The sequence below is a fragment of the Bos javanicus genome, chromosome 27 (assembly GCF_032452875.1).
Source record: "Bos javanicus breed banteng chromosome 27, ARS-OSU_banteng_1.0, whole genome shotgun sequence".
Classification (NCBI taxonomy): Eukaryota; Metazoa; Chordata; class Mammalia; order Artiodactyla; family Bovidae; genus Bos; species Bos javanicus.
In genome coordinates this window covers 3584517-3602691 of record NC_083894.1, presented here as the reverse complement: position 1 = coordinate 3602691, position 18175 = coordinate 3584517, and the positions used below count along the sequence as shown (strand labels likewise).

At 42.1% G+C, this 18175-nt stretch overlaps 1 protein-coding gene across 1 annotated transcript in view; it reads left to right on the top strand.

Annotated features, from left to right (window-relative positions):
* The window catches only part of CSMD1 (CUB and Sushi multiple domains 1), a 2072278-nt gene that overhangs the window by 1019424 nt on the left and 1034679 nt on the right, over positions 1 to 18175 (top strand). The window contains exon 5 of the mRNA XM_061404066.1: positions 12514 to 12721. Within this exon, the coding sequence (XP_061260050.1) occupies positions 12514 to 12721 (208 nt within the window). The remainder of the gene's footprint in view (positions 1 to 12513; positions 12722 to 18175) is intronic.

Here is an 18175-nt window from a genome sequence, read left to right as displayed (position 1 = left end):
CAGGCCAGAATACTGGAGTGGGTAGCCTTTCCCTTCTCCAGGGGATCTTCCCAACCCAGGGATCGAGCCCAGGTCTCCTGCATTGCAGGTAGATCTTTACCAGCTGAGCCACAAGGGAAGCCCTCATGGGTAGAGGTCGACCACATAAATTAAAACAAAAATGAGTAAAAACAAATCAATATGTCACATACCCAATTGTAATAATTGTTTACTTAAGTGTTGACAGACGCATTCACTGAGACAGTGCCCTCTGATTGAGCTGTGGTGACTACTGCTTGGTTTGCCTAAGATCGTCCTGGTGTTAGCACTGGAGGTCCCCTGTCCTGGGAAACCACTATCTTTGGCCAACACAGCAATATGTTGTGGAGGTGAGAGATTAAAAGATATGAGAATGTTGAGAGCATGGTCGAGATCAAGGAAACAGCCAGGACTTTGATCCTGAGCAACCACAGGGTGAGTGAAAAGCAATGCAGAAGCCAGTATGGCTGGAGTGGAGTGGACAGTGGCATGGTTGTGGGAGAAAAGATCAGAGGGGATGGATGATGAGGGATTCTGGGGCCCTGTGGGCCATTATACAGAGCCGTATGGGAAGACATCAGATGGTTTTGATGAGAGAAGCAGTGTCATTGCATTTTGAATTTAAGAGACTCACTCTGCTGCTCTTTTGAGCCAAGAATGTGTGGTGGGAAGGGTGGAATGGGGAAACCTGTTTGGAAACCACTCCAGTCTTCAAGGAGAGAGATGATGCAATTTTGAGAGGTAGTAGGAGCAGTGGGGCTTCCCTCGTGCCAATGCAGGAGATGTGGGTTTGATCTTTGGGTCAGGAAGATCCCCTGGAGAACAGAATGGCTACCCACTCCAGTATTCTTGCCTGGAAAATTCCATGGACAGAAGAGCCTGGAGGGCTACAGTCCATGGGGTTGCAAAGAGTCAGACTTGACTGAATGACTCATCACTTTCACAACACAAGCAGCAGTGGAGGTTGCAAGATGCATTTGGATTCAGAATACAGATTAGAAAGGTCAGCTTTCCAAGGAGACTTCTCTGAGGACTTCGTGGTTACCAGATTCCCTCCTGCCTCTGGCTCAGGGCATTTTTTATCCACTCATTCTGATTATTTAGCATTACATTAAAAAAAAAAAAAAAGCTTATAGACATCATTTTTTAGAGCAATTTTAAGATTATAGAAAACTCGAGCAGGAAATAGCATTCCTGTATATGAGTTCTTCTGTCCCCCTGCAAAGTCTTTCCTTTTATTAATATCTTAAAATAATATGGTACTTTCATTACAACTGATGAAATAATATCAGTGTATTTTGACAAATGTGTAATGCCATTTACCCACCATTGCAGTGTTGTGTAGAATGGGCCCGCTGCCTTTACAATCCTTTGGGCTCCAGCTGTTCATTTCTCTCTCCACCCTAACCCCTTGGTAACCCTGATCTTTTTACTGTCTATAGTTGTACCTTTTCAGAATGTCATATGGTTGAAGCTATACAACATGTAGGTGCCTCTCTCTTCACAGTATGCATTTAAGGCTATTGCGTCTCTTCATAACTTGGCAGTTCATTTCCTTATATTTCTGAATGGTTTTTGTTATTTAGTCACTGAGTCATGTCCAACTCTTTGCGACTCCATCTTAGTTCAGCCCACCAGGCTCTTCTGTCCATGAGATTTATACAGGCAAGAATACTGGCATGGGTTACCATTTCCTTCTTCAGTCTATTTCTGAATAATATCCCATTATATATGCAACAGAAATGGCAACCCACTTCAGTATTCTTGTCTGGAGAATCCCATGGAAAGAGGAACCTGGTAGGCAAAGTCCTTGGGGTCGCTAAGAGTCAGACATGACTGAGCAACTCACACTTTCACTTTCAAGCTATTGAAGGACATTTTGGTTGCTTCCAGTTTTCATCAATTATGAATAAAGATGTTAGAAGAAGAAAAAAATCAAGCAAAAGAATACAGATTAAAGAAGTTGCCAGTAGAATTTTATGACACAGTGGTTGCAGAACATGAGAGAAACAGGAGAGTCATGTACAGTGCCAGTTTTTTCTAAGCCACTGGAAGAATGGGCTTCCCACTTATTGAAATAGAGAAGGCTGTGGAATTTGACTTGGAAAAATAAAGTTTAAGAATATTATCTGAGTAAAACCAATACAATATTGTAAAGTTAAACAATAAAATAAAATTTAAAAAAAAGAGTATTATCTGGAAACTAGTAGATCTGGACTGCTATTTAGACATGCATTTGGATATGCCAAGTTGGCAGTTGGATACATAAAAGTGAAATTCAAGAAAGATCTGAAGTCAACCTTCAAGCTAGAGAACTGTCAACATATGTACACTATTTAAATCCATAGAACTGAGACTAGATGAGACTGCTGGTGAGTTACTTCCGTCGTGTCCGACCCTGTGCAACCCCATAGACGGCAGCCCACCAGGATGCCCCGTCCCTGGGATTCTCCAGGCAAGAACACTGGAGTGGGTTGCCATTTCCTTCTCCAGTGCATGAGAGTGAAAAGTGAAAGTGAAGTCTCTCAGTCATGTCCGACTCTCAGCGACCCCATGGACTGCAGCCTTCCAGGGCCTCCATCCATGGGATTTTCCAGGCAAGAGTACTGGAGTGGGTTGCCATTGCCTTCTCTAAGGATTGAGAGATGAAATCAAAATAATGGGGGGACCGAGAAAGCATGCCCTTAAGGTTAGAGGCAGCCATGGCTGTGGTATATAAGGAACTAGTGAGCAAAATCATATGTACACATTGTAAAAGTGTCATTTTTTGATGCTATCTGTACCTATGTAAGATGTAATCATTGGTGGAAAGTGGAGGGAGGGTACACAGGATCAGTCTGTACTATGATTGCAACTTCTTGTGAATTTGCAATTATTTCAAGATATAAGAATTTTACAAGTCTATTGACAAAAAAGTACTTCACGGAAGATGACATGGATATCTGTGGGATGTTGTTGAGAGTTTTTATGAGGTGAGAACTGAGAACTGACCCTTGGATTTGTTGGTGTGGCTGACGTGAGATGAGCAGTTCTTCTGGACCAATGAGGACAAAATCCTGACTCAGGTGGATTCAGTTGAGGATGGGAAAAAACTAAAGATTGCAATTATAGACATTTTTAAGGTGTGTTTCTGAGAAAGGGATTTTTATAAATAAAGCTAAAGGTAGATATGGAGTCTGGAAATAGATGTGGAAACAAAAGTTCAGTTCAGTCACTCAGTCGTGTCCGACTCTTTGCAACCTCACGGACCATAGCACGCCAGGCCTCCCTGTCCACCACCAACTCCCAGAGTTTATCCAAACTCATGTCCATCAAGTTGCTGATCCCATTCAGCCATCTCATCCTCTGTCATCCCCTTCTCCTCCTGCCCTCAATCTTTCCCAGCATCAGGGTCTTTTCTAATGAGTCAGCTCTTCACATCAGGTGGCCAAAGTATTGGAGTTTGAGCTTCAATACCAGTCCTTCCAATGAACACCCGGGACTGATCTCCTTTAGGATGGACTGGTTGGACCTCCTTGCAGTCCAAGGGACTCTCAAGAGTCTTCTCCAACACCACAGTTCAAAACCATCAATTCTTCAGGGCTCAGCTTTCTTTCTAGTACAACTCTCACATCCATACATGACCACTGGAAAAACCATAGCCTTGGCTAGATGGACCTTTGTTGGCAAAGTAATGTCTCTGCTTTTTAATATGCTCTTTAGATTAGTCATAACTTTCCTTCCAAGGAGTATGTATCTTTTAAAAGAGTTACTTAAACAAAAGAGTTACCTAAAAAAAAATGATAACTTTTTTTGAATGGGATGTATTATAACATGTTTTTATGGGGCTTCCCAGGTGGTGCTAGTGGTAAAGAATCCACCTGCAGTGCAGGAGAACAGGAGATATGGGTCTGATCCCTCGGTCAGGAAAATCCCCTGGAGAAGGAAATGGCAACCCTCTACAGCATTCTTCCCTGGTGAATCCCATGTACAGAGGAACCTGGCAGGCTACAGTCCATGGGGCTGCAAAGAGTTGGACATGGCTTAGTGACTAAGCTATGTATGCTGAGAGCAGCTCTCCAATCAAAAGAGTAAATGATCATTTGTTGAGGGATTTGGCTTAGATCAGAGCAACAGCACAGGTATAGGTGTAAACTGTAGGCTGAGCATTTATCTGTCCTCCAGGGAGGACATTTTGTGGGCAGAAATGCAAATAGGTGATCATACATGGTGTCAATAGGTCATAAAATTTCTCTTTCAATCGCTTCTATTTTCTTAGGGAAATAGGAAACAAAATCACGTTAAGGATGCAGCAGGAGATGCTGGCAGGAGGAGGAAGAGGGTACAAAATGGCCCTTCCTCCCAACAGAGGACTGTTCCTCTCAATGGAGAATGGATGTGGGGAACAGAGCAGGGATGTCATCATTAAAAACCGGGTTGGATGTGGTTGACCCATCACTGCATGTCTATCTGGGTTTTTTCTGGAGCCACGTTTACCTTGGGAGTCCATGTGGATATGGTCCAATTTGAATCTAAGGTGCGGACAGCAGCATGATGGCAAACACAGGGGAGTGATTGAAATGAAGGCCGAAAAACCTGAGGATGGCAAGGGGAGACACGGAGACAAGAGGGCATGAGGGAAGGAAGTGAGAAAGTGGAAAGATTGGGGAGTGTTGGCTCATCGGGGTCCAAGAGTGATTGGACTGAAGGTATTTGAGGACGTGACCTGGAAATGTAGAGAGTGGAGGTCTGAAATTGGGGCAGCCCACTTTGCTGCTGGAAAACGATCATGTATTGCTTTTGAGGAGGTGGAAGATGAAGGTGGGGATGAAGGCCTGCCTTGGAACTGGGTTGCTGGAAGAGGGACAAGGGAACCAAGAGGCCAGTGTTCAGAAGATGGTCTAGCTTGATACTGAACTCAGTGAGAAGCAAGTCAGATGTAGCGTTGGAGACACTGAAAGTGAACCAGAAGTAAAAATCTGCAAGGACTGGTGAAGCTGCCCCAGGGATTGTGTCGATGACTCCAAGGAAGAAGGTGCTAGATTCTGAGGATGAAAGACTCCCAACTGGAGCACTTCAGGGAGGAAAGAACAAAAGTGGTCTGCAATGAAGTACATGTCTGTGAGCATGTAGTCCAGGACAGTGGCATTCAGGACGTGGGTACAAAACTCAGACCTTAGGGAGGATTTCATGATGCAGCATCCTGAAAAGACATCTGGTTTCCATGAGTGTAAAGAAGTGGGGGTTGTACCCCAGAAGTGGTTGAGATGTGGGAAATGTTGCTGATAGGAGCTTGGGCGAGAGGAAGGAACCATACACGTGAGCTGTGTTAATCTTTGAGGGGAGGTGGGGTGACCTCAAACCAGTACTTCTCACAGTGTCTTCAGTACCCAAGGATGAAGGATGGAAGGGAACGGTCCACCAATGGTCTCACGTATAACACAGGTGATGAGGCTGCAGAAACAGTAGCATTAGATCTGGGACCCATTCATTCCAGCCCTCCAGAGGAGTGGAATCCTCGGGAAGGGGGCTGCCTTCCGACCACCGGACTCTGTGACCCTCTTGTTCCCTTGTGGCAGCTGCTAAACTCCTGGTGAAAGCGGTGTGTAGATCTTGGAGAACAGTCTTACTCAAAGCAGTGGTAAAAATGATCAAAAGAAGTAAATAACCTGTCATTAAGTGATGACTTCCCCGGGTCGGGAAGATCCCCTGGAAAAGGAAATGGCAACCCACTCCAGTACTCTTGCCTAGAAAATTCCACAGATGGAGGAGCCTGGTGGGCTACAGTCCATGAGGTCACAAAGAATTGGACATGACTGAGACCTTTTTTTTTTTTTTTAAGCAATGACTGCATGCTAAGTTGGAGAAAATACAAATAGCCATTTTTATGGATCATTAGTATTTGCCTGCAATATTTTGAGCACTTTACAGTTATTGATCTATTTAACCTTCACAACCACTCTACAAATTGTTGTTGTTGTTCAGTCATGAAGTCATGTCCAACTCTTTGCAACCCCATGGACTGCAGCACACCAGGCTTCCCTGTCCTTCACTGTCTCCTATAGTTTTTTCAAACTCTTGTCCACTGAGTCAATTTTGCCATCCAACCACCTCATCCTCTGTTGCTTCTTTTCCCTTCTGCCCTCAATGTTTCCCAGCATCAGACTCTTTCTAGTGAATTGACTCTTTGCATCAGGTGGCCAAAGTATTGGAGCTTCAGCTTCAGCATTGGTCCTTCCAATGAATATTCAGGACTGATCTCCTTTAGGATTTACTTCTCTGATCTCCTTGCAGTCCAAGGGACTCTCAAGAATCTTCTCCAACACCACAGTTCAAAAGTATCAGTTATTCAGCAATCAACCTTCTTTATGGCCCAACTCTCACATCCATACTACTGGAAGAAACATGCCTTAGATTGTGTGACATCCTTACTATCTTTATTTATAAATAGCCACACTGAGGCCCAGAGAAGAGAACTTGTTATATAAAGGGGCAAAAACTCAGATTCCAATCCAGGCAGCCAACTTGAAAGCTTGCACTGGTACCAGTATCCTATACAGCCTTAAGGAAGGCATGTTAGAAAACATTGCCTAGTATTAGCAAATGAACGTTTTAAATGTGTGTGCACATCTTTCTTCTTTGCTGAATATTTTTCTATACAATTTTTAAAATTGAGAAGAAATTATGTGCCGAGGTCCAGCCCTGGCTGATCCAGGGAGTTCGAAGTGAGGACGGCGTCTGCGAGGATCAGGATACAATAGCTTCAATTAGATATTAATTAGAGATGTAAAGAGTAATAGAATGAGGATAGCTCAGTAGGAAAATTCAGTGGAGAAAAGAGGCTGAGTAGCTTGGTTTACGTGGGAGACCCATAAAACTTCAAGACAAGAAGTTTGTACCACTTACGTAGGCCGCAGGCATCCTTCCGTTCTCCCGAAGGAGAGGAGACACTGAGGCCTCCCCGGTCGGATCTTAGAAGCCCAGGCAAAATTAGTAAGCTTGGTGGGTTCCACACTACAGATGGAGACTCAGCCAGAGTTTGAGAGAGAGAGCGACATGGGGAGACCAGTATTTCGAGAAACTGATCCCAATTCTTTATTTTCCATGGTCTACTTTTATACACTGAGATGTTATGCAAAAGTCACACGGGGTCAGCAGTCCTGACTTTTATCAAAGTCAGGTGCTTCATACAAATGTATACAGAGGTCTTAGGGGTGTTACATCATCTTCTGGCCAGGGGGCCTGCTGACAACTTATGACCCTCTCCTTGTGACAGCGGTCAGTCAACCGGACACTTATTTCTCCAGGGGTGATTATTCTTTAAAAAGACTCCACCTTCCGAAGGTACCAGATAAAGTTACATTCCTATAGGGTGAGGGTGTAGTGGGTTTTAATTAAGGAAAGAATTTACTTAGCCTAAGGTCTAACGTGATTAATATCAAAGGTTAATACTTATTTCTTCTATATATCCATTAATGTGTGTAAGGGCAGGGAATGTGGAGACTTAGCAACAAACATTGGCTCAACAAATGAAAAACCCTTCACCAATACAATTTCTAATCAGCCCACTATACTTATACTAATGGTTTTCTAACTTTTCTAAGGAACCTGTTTTTAGAAGGTTTAGAGCATCTCGTGCCTCTCATGGTTGGGAGGCTGTAAGCAATCACATGTGGCCGGACAAGCCTGTCAGGCAGGCTAGAGAACCATCAGAGGAGTTTGTAGGTTAAAACACTCTTGTCACGCCCAGGAGTTTTTATTAACTGGAGCTCTAAGTTAACTCCTTCTCCAAAAAAGGTGGTGGGGGACAGCCCCCCATAAGGTCAGAGATGTAGGTGAAAGCACAAAGTAGTAAAGTAGGCAGGCTCTGGTTATGGGGGTAGATGCTCGAGGATTTCCAGGGGGACTCCTGAGGCTCGATCCCGCCTTTGCGTATGTCGAGCCTCCTTCCTCATGACCTTTGCCATGGGTGGAGGTCCTCACGCCGGCTCCCAACAATTATGCAGGGTATACTCTGCATTTTATAAATTTAATATTGTGAGTCAGGGGTTTGCTGAAGCAGTGTGACAGATGCTTGGTAACCACCACATGGTTTGGTTGCATTGTAATTTATTTAACGATTTATCTGTTGTTAAACATTTAGTTGGTTTCAATTTTTCTTTATGATAAATATGGCAAAGTATGTCTCTAAATAATGTTTTATTCTGTATTTTGAATCATGCCATAAAGTTAAATTCCTAACAACACTGATACCCAAGCAAAGCTTATAATACTTTTACAGTTTGGGTTGAAACTTTTTAAAAGTTGTGAAATTCCTTAGGGGACATAGTGCACTCTGATTTCTGCTTACAGTTAGAATTATCTTCCCCACTTACAGAAACCAGTACATTCAAACACATCTTTTATTAAAAACCTTATCTTCTTCTTGGATTAACTTGATGGCATTCAAACTCTTTTAAGCTGTGGATTTTTTTTTTTTTTCCAAATGCAAGATTTTGTGAAAACTCAATATAGGAAATGGATTTAAAGAAATAATTGCTCTGATAGTTGCTGCAGGATTAGACTCCTTGACTCCATTTTTCCACTTGTGCCCTCTGACCCCTTCATGTGGCTGTCCCAGGAGCATAGGTTTTACTATATGGAGTGAAGGGACTCAATATTGATATTCAGCATCTTATTAGGAAACATTTTGGGTGCTAATTTTTATAGTCAAGTATTTACCTGGCAGTTTCAAACCTAACTTTATTTTCTTTCTGCATAATGTATTAAAAAAAAAAAAAGTGTGTGTGGGGATATGATGTAATTGTAAATAACACTTACTTAAGTAGATAACCTCCCCCAATTTTTCAGCTTCTAGACAAAAAAAAAAAAAAATTTCTCTGTATTTAGCAGAATTAATATTAAGGTAAATTTTTTGGTACATTTGTTCTACTATTAAAATCCAGGGATAAAAAAAAGAAACTTACATTATATTGATATAAAACTATAATATACAAATATTGGCCAGAATTATCTAGTTTATTTTAATAGTTATTTTTTAATAGTTTACTTTTTTAATTTAAATTTATTTATTTTAACTAGAGGCTAATTATTTTACAATATTGTATTGGTTTTGCTATATATCAACATGAATCTGCCACGGGTGTATGTGATTTCTAAGTTTACCTTAAATGTTTATGGAGCTTGAAATAACTCTTCAGTTTCCAAGAAGCTTGTCCATAATCCCCATTTCTTAATGTTTTACTTTGATTATTTTGCTTTGTCTGCCTGCCTTGACTTTATTTCTTCTTGAAATTTCCCTGCTGCTCTGCTGATAAAAAGAACATTTCTGGACTTGTGGCTCAGCTATTTGCTGAAAACAAACAGAGCTAAACAAACACTCAACTGAACCCCTTCTGTGTTGCTACCACAATGAAACTTTCTTCTTACAAGCTTGCTGCAGTTTTTAATAAAATATTATATTTTTTAGAACTTTATATTTGAAAATACCTCATAGTACTATAACTAAATTAGCTTACTTTCCTGCTTTTACTCTTTGAAATGATAAAGTTGGATGTTATCTTAAGCCCATAGGTATATTATTATAGTCCCATTCCTCCTACTGAAGATGGCTGAGTGGAGGGTCCGTGTAACTGATTCAAGTACAGGAAATGTTGATTCCTGTGCATGAAGAAGGAAGAGAGGGGACTTTGCTGAGTTCCAGACTACCTATGAGGCCCAGGCGAATCCCTGAGCACAGCCAGGCTCATAAAACTTGTCGCCCAATGCTTTGTCCTGAGCAAAGGGCTGAGAAATGGGGCACAGCAGGCTGAGGAGACAGGGAGCAAGACAAGGTGGATGAGAGAGGGCAGGATGTTGAACCCAGGAAGGGGCCAAGGGACAGACATGGAGGCCCTGGATTTGGGGTATCGGACAGGACGATTAGTGCCGAGTCCCTGGGGCTGGGACAACACAATTGTCACATATGGACTCCAGGGTCCCCAGCAGGCCACAAAATCTTTGGATACTCAGTTCAGTTCAGTTGCTCAGTTGCATCCAGCTCTGGGATCCCATGGACTGTAGCACACCAGGCCTCCCCGTCCATCACCAACGCATGGAGTTCACTCAAACTCATGTCCATTGAGTCGGTGATGCCATCCAGCCATCTCATCCTCTGTTGTTCCCTTCTCCTCGCATCTTCAATCTTTCCCAGCATCAGGGTCTTTTCAAATGAGTCAGCTCTTCGCATCAGGTGGCCAAAGTACTGGAGTTTCAGCTTCAACATCAGTCCTTCCAATGAATATTCAGGACTGATTTCCTTTAGAATGGACTGGTTGGATCTCCTTGCAGTCCAAGGGACTCTCAAGAGTCTTCTCCAATGCCAAAGTTAAAAAGCATCAATTCTTTGGTGCTCAGCTTTCTTTATAGTCCAACTCTCACATCCATACACGACTACTGGAAAAACCATATCTTTGACTAGATGGACTTTTGTTGGCAAAGTAATGTCTCTGCTTTTTAATATGCTATCTAGGTTGGTCATAACTTTCCTTCCAAGGAGTAAGCGTCTTTTAATTTCATGGCTGCAATCACCATCTGCAGTGATTTTGGAGCCCCCCCAAAACAAAGTCAGCCACTGTTTCCCCACCTATTTGCCATGAAGTGATGGGATCGGATGCCATGATCTTAGTTTTCTGAATGTTGAGCTTTAAGCCAACTTTTTCATTCTCCTCTTTCACTTTCATCAAGAGGCTCTTTAATTCTTCTTCACTTTCTGCCATAAGGGTGATGTCATCTGCATATCTGAGGTTATTGATATTTATCCTGGCAGCCTTGATTCCAGCTTGTGCTTCTTCCAGCCCAAAGTTTCTCATGAGGTACTCTGCATATAAGTTAAATAAGCAGGGTGACAATATACAGCCTTGACATACTCCTTTTCCTATTTGGAACCAGTCTGTTGTTCCATGTCCAGTTCTAACTGTTGCTTCCTGACCTGCCTATAGGTTTCTCAAGAGGCAGGTCAGGTGGTCTGATATTCCTGTCTCTTTTTCCACAGTTTATTGTGAGACACACAGTCAAAGGCTTTGGCATAGTCCATAAAGCAGAAGAAGATCCTTTTCTGGAAGTCTGGAACTTTTCTTGGTTACTCAAGCCCCTTATAAAAAATGGCATAGTAATATATGTATGTAAACTCCACACACATCTTCTCATATAATTTAAATTATTTGTAGAATATTTGTAATACCTAATACAATGAAAATGCTATGTAAATAGTTGTCAGCATGCAGCAAACTTAAGTTTTACTGTTTGGAACTTTCTAGGAATATTTTTTGTATGTTTTCCATCTGCTGTTGGTAGAATTTATGGATGCAAGAGCAAACTCATTAGGAACGAGCAGGATGCTGTGAAAGTTTGAGGGCAGGAGGAGAAGGGGGCTACAGAGGATGAAATGGTTGGATGGCATCATCAACTCAATAGACATGAATTTGAGCAAACTCTGGGAGATGGTGAAGGACAGGGAAGCCTGACATGCTACAGTCCATGGGGTCACAAAAAGTCAGACATGACTGAGTGACTGAACAACAACAAAATGGATATAGAGTCTGCAGACACAGACAGCCAAGGGTGTACTCTTTGCTAGGATTATGTGATAGGAAAGAAGGGAGGGAGAGTGGAAGGGAGAAATGAGAGAAAAAAACAGGAAGAAAGAGCAGAAGGAACAGTAGTTACAGCGTCTTCAAAAAAATGTTGTCTTACAAATATTTGGCTGCCCTATATATACAGTTTACTATATACATAACATTTTGTATTAGATGATTATATAAATTGAATAACATCTATTTTTTTACTATGTGGAAAAATTTACAAGATCCATTTCTCTTCAGAAGAGTTATTTATTCCAATGCTAATTTGTATCCTCAGTGTTTTATATTTTACCTTACTGATCCTTTCCTTGTCACTTTTCCTTGATTATCCATTTTAAGTTTTCATGTAGCTGTTTCCTACTCAGGATCATTTTATGATATTGGCGCCTCTCTGTTTTCATCTTATTCAAGGACTTCTCTGAAATTCAAAGCCAAGTGCACATTCCAAACTCTACCTGATGTAAAGATTAGGGTGGATACTTCTTTTAAGATCACTGTGTTTTCACAGCCAGCTCACAGAAAATGAAGCAAAGATGGCTAGGTACTTTTAAAACCCAAAATGTTGCCAACTTGTTTCTGTCTTCCTTTGAGAATAAGGTTGAGCCACCTGTGAACGTCAGCTGTATAATAACTGCACATCACAGATCTTAGAAAAGACATAATTTCACTTCTTTTTTTAGTGGTAGTTCAGTTCACAAGGCAATATAATTGGTATACTGTTACATCTTTCCATAGAACTAAACTAACAAATCAGAAGAAAGAAACCCTTTTTCCGATTGTGTGTCATGATTTTGGATTCAGAAAATATTTGCCACCCATGAAGAGTGGTGCTTGATGGAGGTACTTGTGTCTGAAGCCACTTTTAAATGTGCTTTCTCTCTTCTGCCCCTTGCAGCCGAGGGGGCCTGCGGAGGAACCTTGCGGGGAACGAGCAGCAGCATCTCCAGCCCCCACTTCCCTTCCGAGTATGAGAACAATGCCGACTGCACGTGGACCATCCTCGCAGAGCCCGGGGACACCATCGCACTGGTCTTCACTGATTTCCAGCTCGAAGAAGGATACGACTTCTTAGAGATCAGCGGGACAGAAGCACCGTCCATATGGTGAGTGCTGGACAAGAGACATCTTTCTTGCCCTGCTCTTCTGGCTGCTACAATGTAACCTATAGGGTGAATGATTTGTCAGAGCTTCTGGGATGTTTCTTGCTGGTTTTGGAGCTAGAGAAGTTGTCTGGTCCTGGACACTGGAATTTGCCTCAGTTTGGGCTCCTATGAAGCTACACAGGAGAGGCAGCTAAGTGAGCTGAGCTAGTTTTGGATTTGGTCTGGAGTTGATTCAGTGTCAGCAGATATTTTTAGATGGTGGTGATTTTAAAATGTCGTGATACCAGTCATTTGTCGCCTGTGCTGTAAATATGTGATTATGTATATCTTTTCCTCTGTGGAGACCATGTGACTAACCTGTGCAGGTCACAAGAGAACCATAAATGCTCATCTGATGCATACATAATGCTGGTTATCTGATCAGTTCCCTGGCGTGAGTGCTGGTGGTGACAGGAGAAAACCCAATCAAATCCACTATAATACCCTCTGGTTTATGGTGTTTCTTGCATGAGCAGACTTTGCTGTGTTCATAATACAACTGAAGAATAGATGTTTAAAGATGTAAAATATACATAAAATTAAGTCACTTGATATGAGTTGAACTGGATTTTTTTGGTCTTGTTTAATGTTTTAATTTCTTAGCATTTTAAGAACTGCAACTGCTACCTATTTCAGGTCTTCAACAACAAGGAAACTCCACTGTAAATTCAAAATAAGTTGGAATGGAGGAAATATTGGCTCTTGATGCATTGGTGGAGGGGATGAAATGAGTGATTTTGAACATCTCTATGGGTTTAAGTTTGCATTTCAGTACAGAGACTGAAGGATAAAAATATCAAACCTGACAAATGTCATAAGTTAGACCACCTGTTTTTACACCAATTATCAACACTGAATTTTACTTTATTTTCCAAGACTCAACATTCAATGCAGAGAATTTGTATTTATAGACGGTTATTTCCTTTCATTAATTCTATTGTCCTTATGTTAAATGTTACTTCAATTAAGAGAAAAATAACCACTGCCTCTGTGATATTTGTTTTCCGCTTCATTCATCTGAGCAATACTTTTAGATTGAGCAGGGTTACCCTTTCGCTTATTTGATGTTATACAATTTAAGTTTTAAGACTCAAAGATTGATTATGTTATTATCTGTGTAGCTTCTTGTACCGTCAGAGCTCATGGAACCTGATACCAAACTGAAAGTTGGGTGTCCTGGATTCTGCTCCAAGTTCTGTCACAAATCATCACTGTGACCTTGAACAAATCATTTAACTGCTTATATAAAAAGAAGCTGTACTAAATGAGCTGTACTGTTTTAAATTAATTCATTCAACATCTACTGAGTGCCTTTCTCTGTCCATCAGTGTAAGAGGTTCAGTGATGCAACACTCTCCTGGATCTAAAATCACCTTGTTTTATTCAGAAAACCATTGCAATGCAAAAATATATGGTGACACATTCTTAGAAATTCAGCCATTCCTCGTTAAGGCCTTATTTGTGAGAGATTCCAGAGATCTCAGGCATTTCCTGCATGTGATGTCAGGTTGGGAGCGGGGAGAGGCAAAAGTGAGGCATATTGGATGACGGTTGTATTAATGGCATCCGTGGTCAAGGTTGGCTTTTGCCAAACAAACTTTGTTTATGCAAGAAAGGAAGCTCTACAGTGTGAGTGTCCATGTCCAAGTCTGAAAGAGAAACAGGGATGCTGAGCAGAGACACGGAGCACAGTGGTGCAGAGTCCTGCAGAAGTCCTCATGGCCCTCCACGCAGCGTGAGCACCCTGAGCAGGCAGACCCCTCGGTCTCTTTTGTCTGCAGTAGGCAGACCGCAGGACTGACTGATCTCACTTGATGTGGTTTTGTCCGTTTCTTCTTTTCTCATCCCTGCTGGTTTCTCTCTCATCCTTTCCTCCTCTCTGTTTTATCTCCACCAGTCCTTTCCCCGACTCGGGTCCCCTCTTCCTTCAATATCAGACTCAGAAAAGTGTGTGTGGATGGGCTCTTGAATGTGCTAACATTGTGATCTGTCAGAAATGCCAGGTGGGGCTGCGGCCACACGGGTGCCTGAAAACAACAGCGTACAGTCCTTATCATGTAGGGAATGTTGGAGGAATCGCCCCACGTCTTCCTGGTGCTTGGCTTCAGACTGAAATGGTTTCCAGCTCTCTGAACTCTTTCTCTTGGCGTTTGCCAGGACACCATATTCAACAGCAATCTAGCAGCAGTGGGTAGGACCCGAGCAGTTGTTGAAAAACCCTGGATGGGACTTGTGCCCTGTGTGCCTTCCGGTCTAATAAACGGGGTTTCCTGTTGGTTCACTGTGGTTCCTCTCTTCTGATAGTCCTCATCAGACATGTATGGGGCTGTGTTGACAGTTACCTTCTCGAGATGACTTGCACCGTCCTGTAGGCATGCACAAAGCCCTGTGCACTCGTTGACATCCTTGCCCATTTCTGATGAAGAGTCCGAGAGGCACAAAGGATGGGAGATGGCAAAGCTGAGGGAGCAGGTGAGGGGCGAGGCTGTGTCTGAAGGCCTCTGAACCCAAACCACATTTTCTTTTCACTCTAAGACTGTCCCCCAAGTGGAACAGTCCAGGTTTGAGCCTAATGGCCTGTTGGGGAAGTTCCCTTTCCTCTGTTTCAGGACTGACACTGGGGTTTGGATCCTAAAGCCTTGAGCAGACCACCACCTTAAGGGAGATGGGCTACTGGAGAAGCCTCTGAGCACACAAGTGCGTCAGTAGAGTCAGGGACAGCAGAGCTTCTTGGGGTGACATTGAGTGTTTATCACAATTACAAAGAGGAATATCTTGACATGACCATAGGACCACTTTACAAGAGAATGGTCTTCAGTGGAGGCAGGAAAGGAAAACATGGTTTTCCGAAATCGCTACGGAAACATACGTGGGCACATTTACAATACAAAGCAGAGCCACTGGGTTACCTTTCCAGATTTATACAAACGCATAATAGAACTTATCTTCAAAAGACTATTATTTAACTGTAATTTTCGAGTGACAGCCTCTGCCATGTGTCAGATTCTAAATTGGTATATTTAAAAGATTTACCCATCCCCGAACTGCAAGAAAAATACTAAGTAGCCATGTAGGTGGGTGTACTTCATCTCGGGTGCAAGGTTACACGTCAATGACAGCAGGACCATGCTAATGGCTATGGGTGTAGAAAGAGTGCACATATACATATAATTTTCCAATAATCTATTTTTAAAAGACAGACTATACAAGCAAGGGCACTCTGAGAAGAAGCTACTTGGAAAATTGTTGAGAAGAATAATAGGATTAGCCTTATTTTCAATTCATTTGGAGTGAAGTTACCAACTCAGCTATGTTTTATGTAAGGGTTGCCATGGCTACAGCAGAGGCAGTCTAAAAGTGGTGGATGATGTAAAGTTCCAAAATTGTCCATATGTTAATCTTGGTGTGTTGGGGGGGATGGGGGAGGGCAGAGAGGGGGGCGGCATTCGCTTTAGCCTAAGCCACTCTGCTTCCATCAGATGAGGCTTGATTCATTTGAACTGGTTAGATTCTAAGTTTAGACAGGTCAGCCTCTTATACCTTCAATACCTTCTTTAAAGGGACAGCCGTCCGTCCTAGTTGTCTTTGCAGTGTGGTCCAGTAATTACGATTTTTCCTGAAGTCAGAAACCTGGTTAGCAGTGAGGCTAACCATTCCTTCTTACTTTCTAAAGTGATCCAATCTAACTCCTAATTCTGGAAATATCAAGAGGAAAGCAAAAGATTGATTTTATTTCAGCATTAAGCTACTAAGGTTTCTAAATTAAGACATGGTGGTTAAAAGAATTTGGAACATCACAAAGTCTTGACAAAAGACCAGCAAGAGAGTGTTTGATATCTTTAAAATATGCACTCATATCTGGGCATAATTATCTACCCTGTTTCAAGACGGGGTGAGTGTGTCTAGGGGTAGAGAAGGAAGAAAAACAAGAACTCATGAATGTGTTTAAGATGTGCCCTCAGGCTTACTTAAACGCATTAGTTTCTTAAAAAACCTTCAGTGACTGAGCTACGATGATTGGAATAAAACCCAGCTGAAGCCTTAACAGATCATTCAAGACTTTTCAGAGCATGGTCCACCCTGCCCACCAGCCTGGCCTTTTCCATCCCCGGCAAACACCGTCACTTTGCCCCATTAAATGCACCTTGGTCTTCACCTTAGCGGATGTTTGTGTCTCTTGTGTGTATGTTCAGGAGCCAGCCTCCACGTGGAACACCCAGGCTGCTGAGCTGAACAGACATTAAAAGACGTAAGTGACATGTAGGTGGTAGAACATGGGGAGGAGTACCACCAGGAGGGCATAGAGCTTTACACCACTGTCCTCCCTGGAAAACCACACTGATCATAAACTCAAGAGTGCTTCCTAGCCCCCTCAAATTAACCCTGATTTCTTATATCAATAGAAAATCTGTTACATATGATTTTTTTTTTAAAAGCTTAAGTTTAGTTATTCACTAAGCAACATGGCCCTACCCCTTTGCCTGTCTGGACTGTGTGAGATTACATGTTAGAGGACAAAAAGTAGTCTTGTAACTACACTTTATTCTGTTCCCATTAACCAGGCAAAACTTCACCATTAAATCAATCTAATCAGTGATTTGCTGAAGCCAAAACAGAACTTCAAAGGAACTGGCAAAGCTGAGTGAGCTTTGAAGAACCCTTGAAGGGTCAATTAACACCTGCAGTGTTTATCCAGCTTGTCACTTAATTGATAATTGACTTGGTGTCTATTTAATTTCTAATGAGGATGGATTATAGAGGCATACACAGAGCCATCAACACCCAAAATCAGTCCCTCGGCTGACCTGCTGCCTGTACAGAAAGGAAGCCCTGGCCTCTCCCTCCTCATCTTGTTTTTCAACTGTTCATTTTAATGTCATTTCATGGAGAATCTGCAAAACCAGCTCAAACCGTTGGTTTACCACCCAGCCCAGGTTCCCCTAACAGTCACATCTTATACACCTGTAGCGTTGTAATGGAAACCAAGACGTTAACACTGACACTAACTCACGGATGCACCTTTTTCTGCCCCAGAACTCAGTCTAGGGGTCTGTGTGGCATTGAATTCTGTGTCTTTCATGGCTTCCAAGTTGTGACTGTTTCTAGTCTTTCTGTTTCCATAAGCTTGACCTCCCTCATGTCATGGTTCAGTCTGGTCACATTGTTTTGGGGGAAAAGGTGGCATTTTTCAGGTAGAAGGAGAAAGAGACCATAGAGCATTGTTCCATGACCACCAACTGATATAATTGCTTTTTTTTTTTTTTTATGTTTTCCATTTTTAATTTAAGTATAATAATTACATTACACAGACCTATTGTAATGTTGTATTTAAGCATTTTCTATGGAACAAGCAAAACATAAACAGATATCTTATATGTGTGTGTATGTATGAATCGGTCTATGAACTTCTACTTT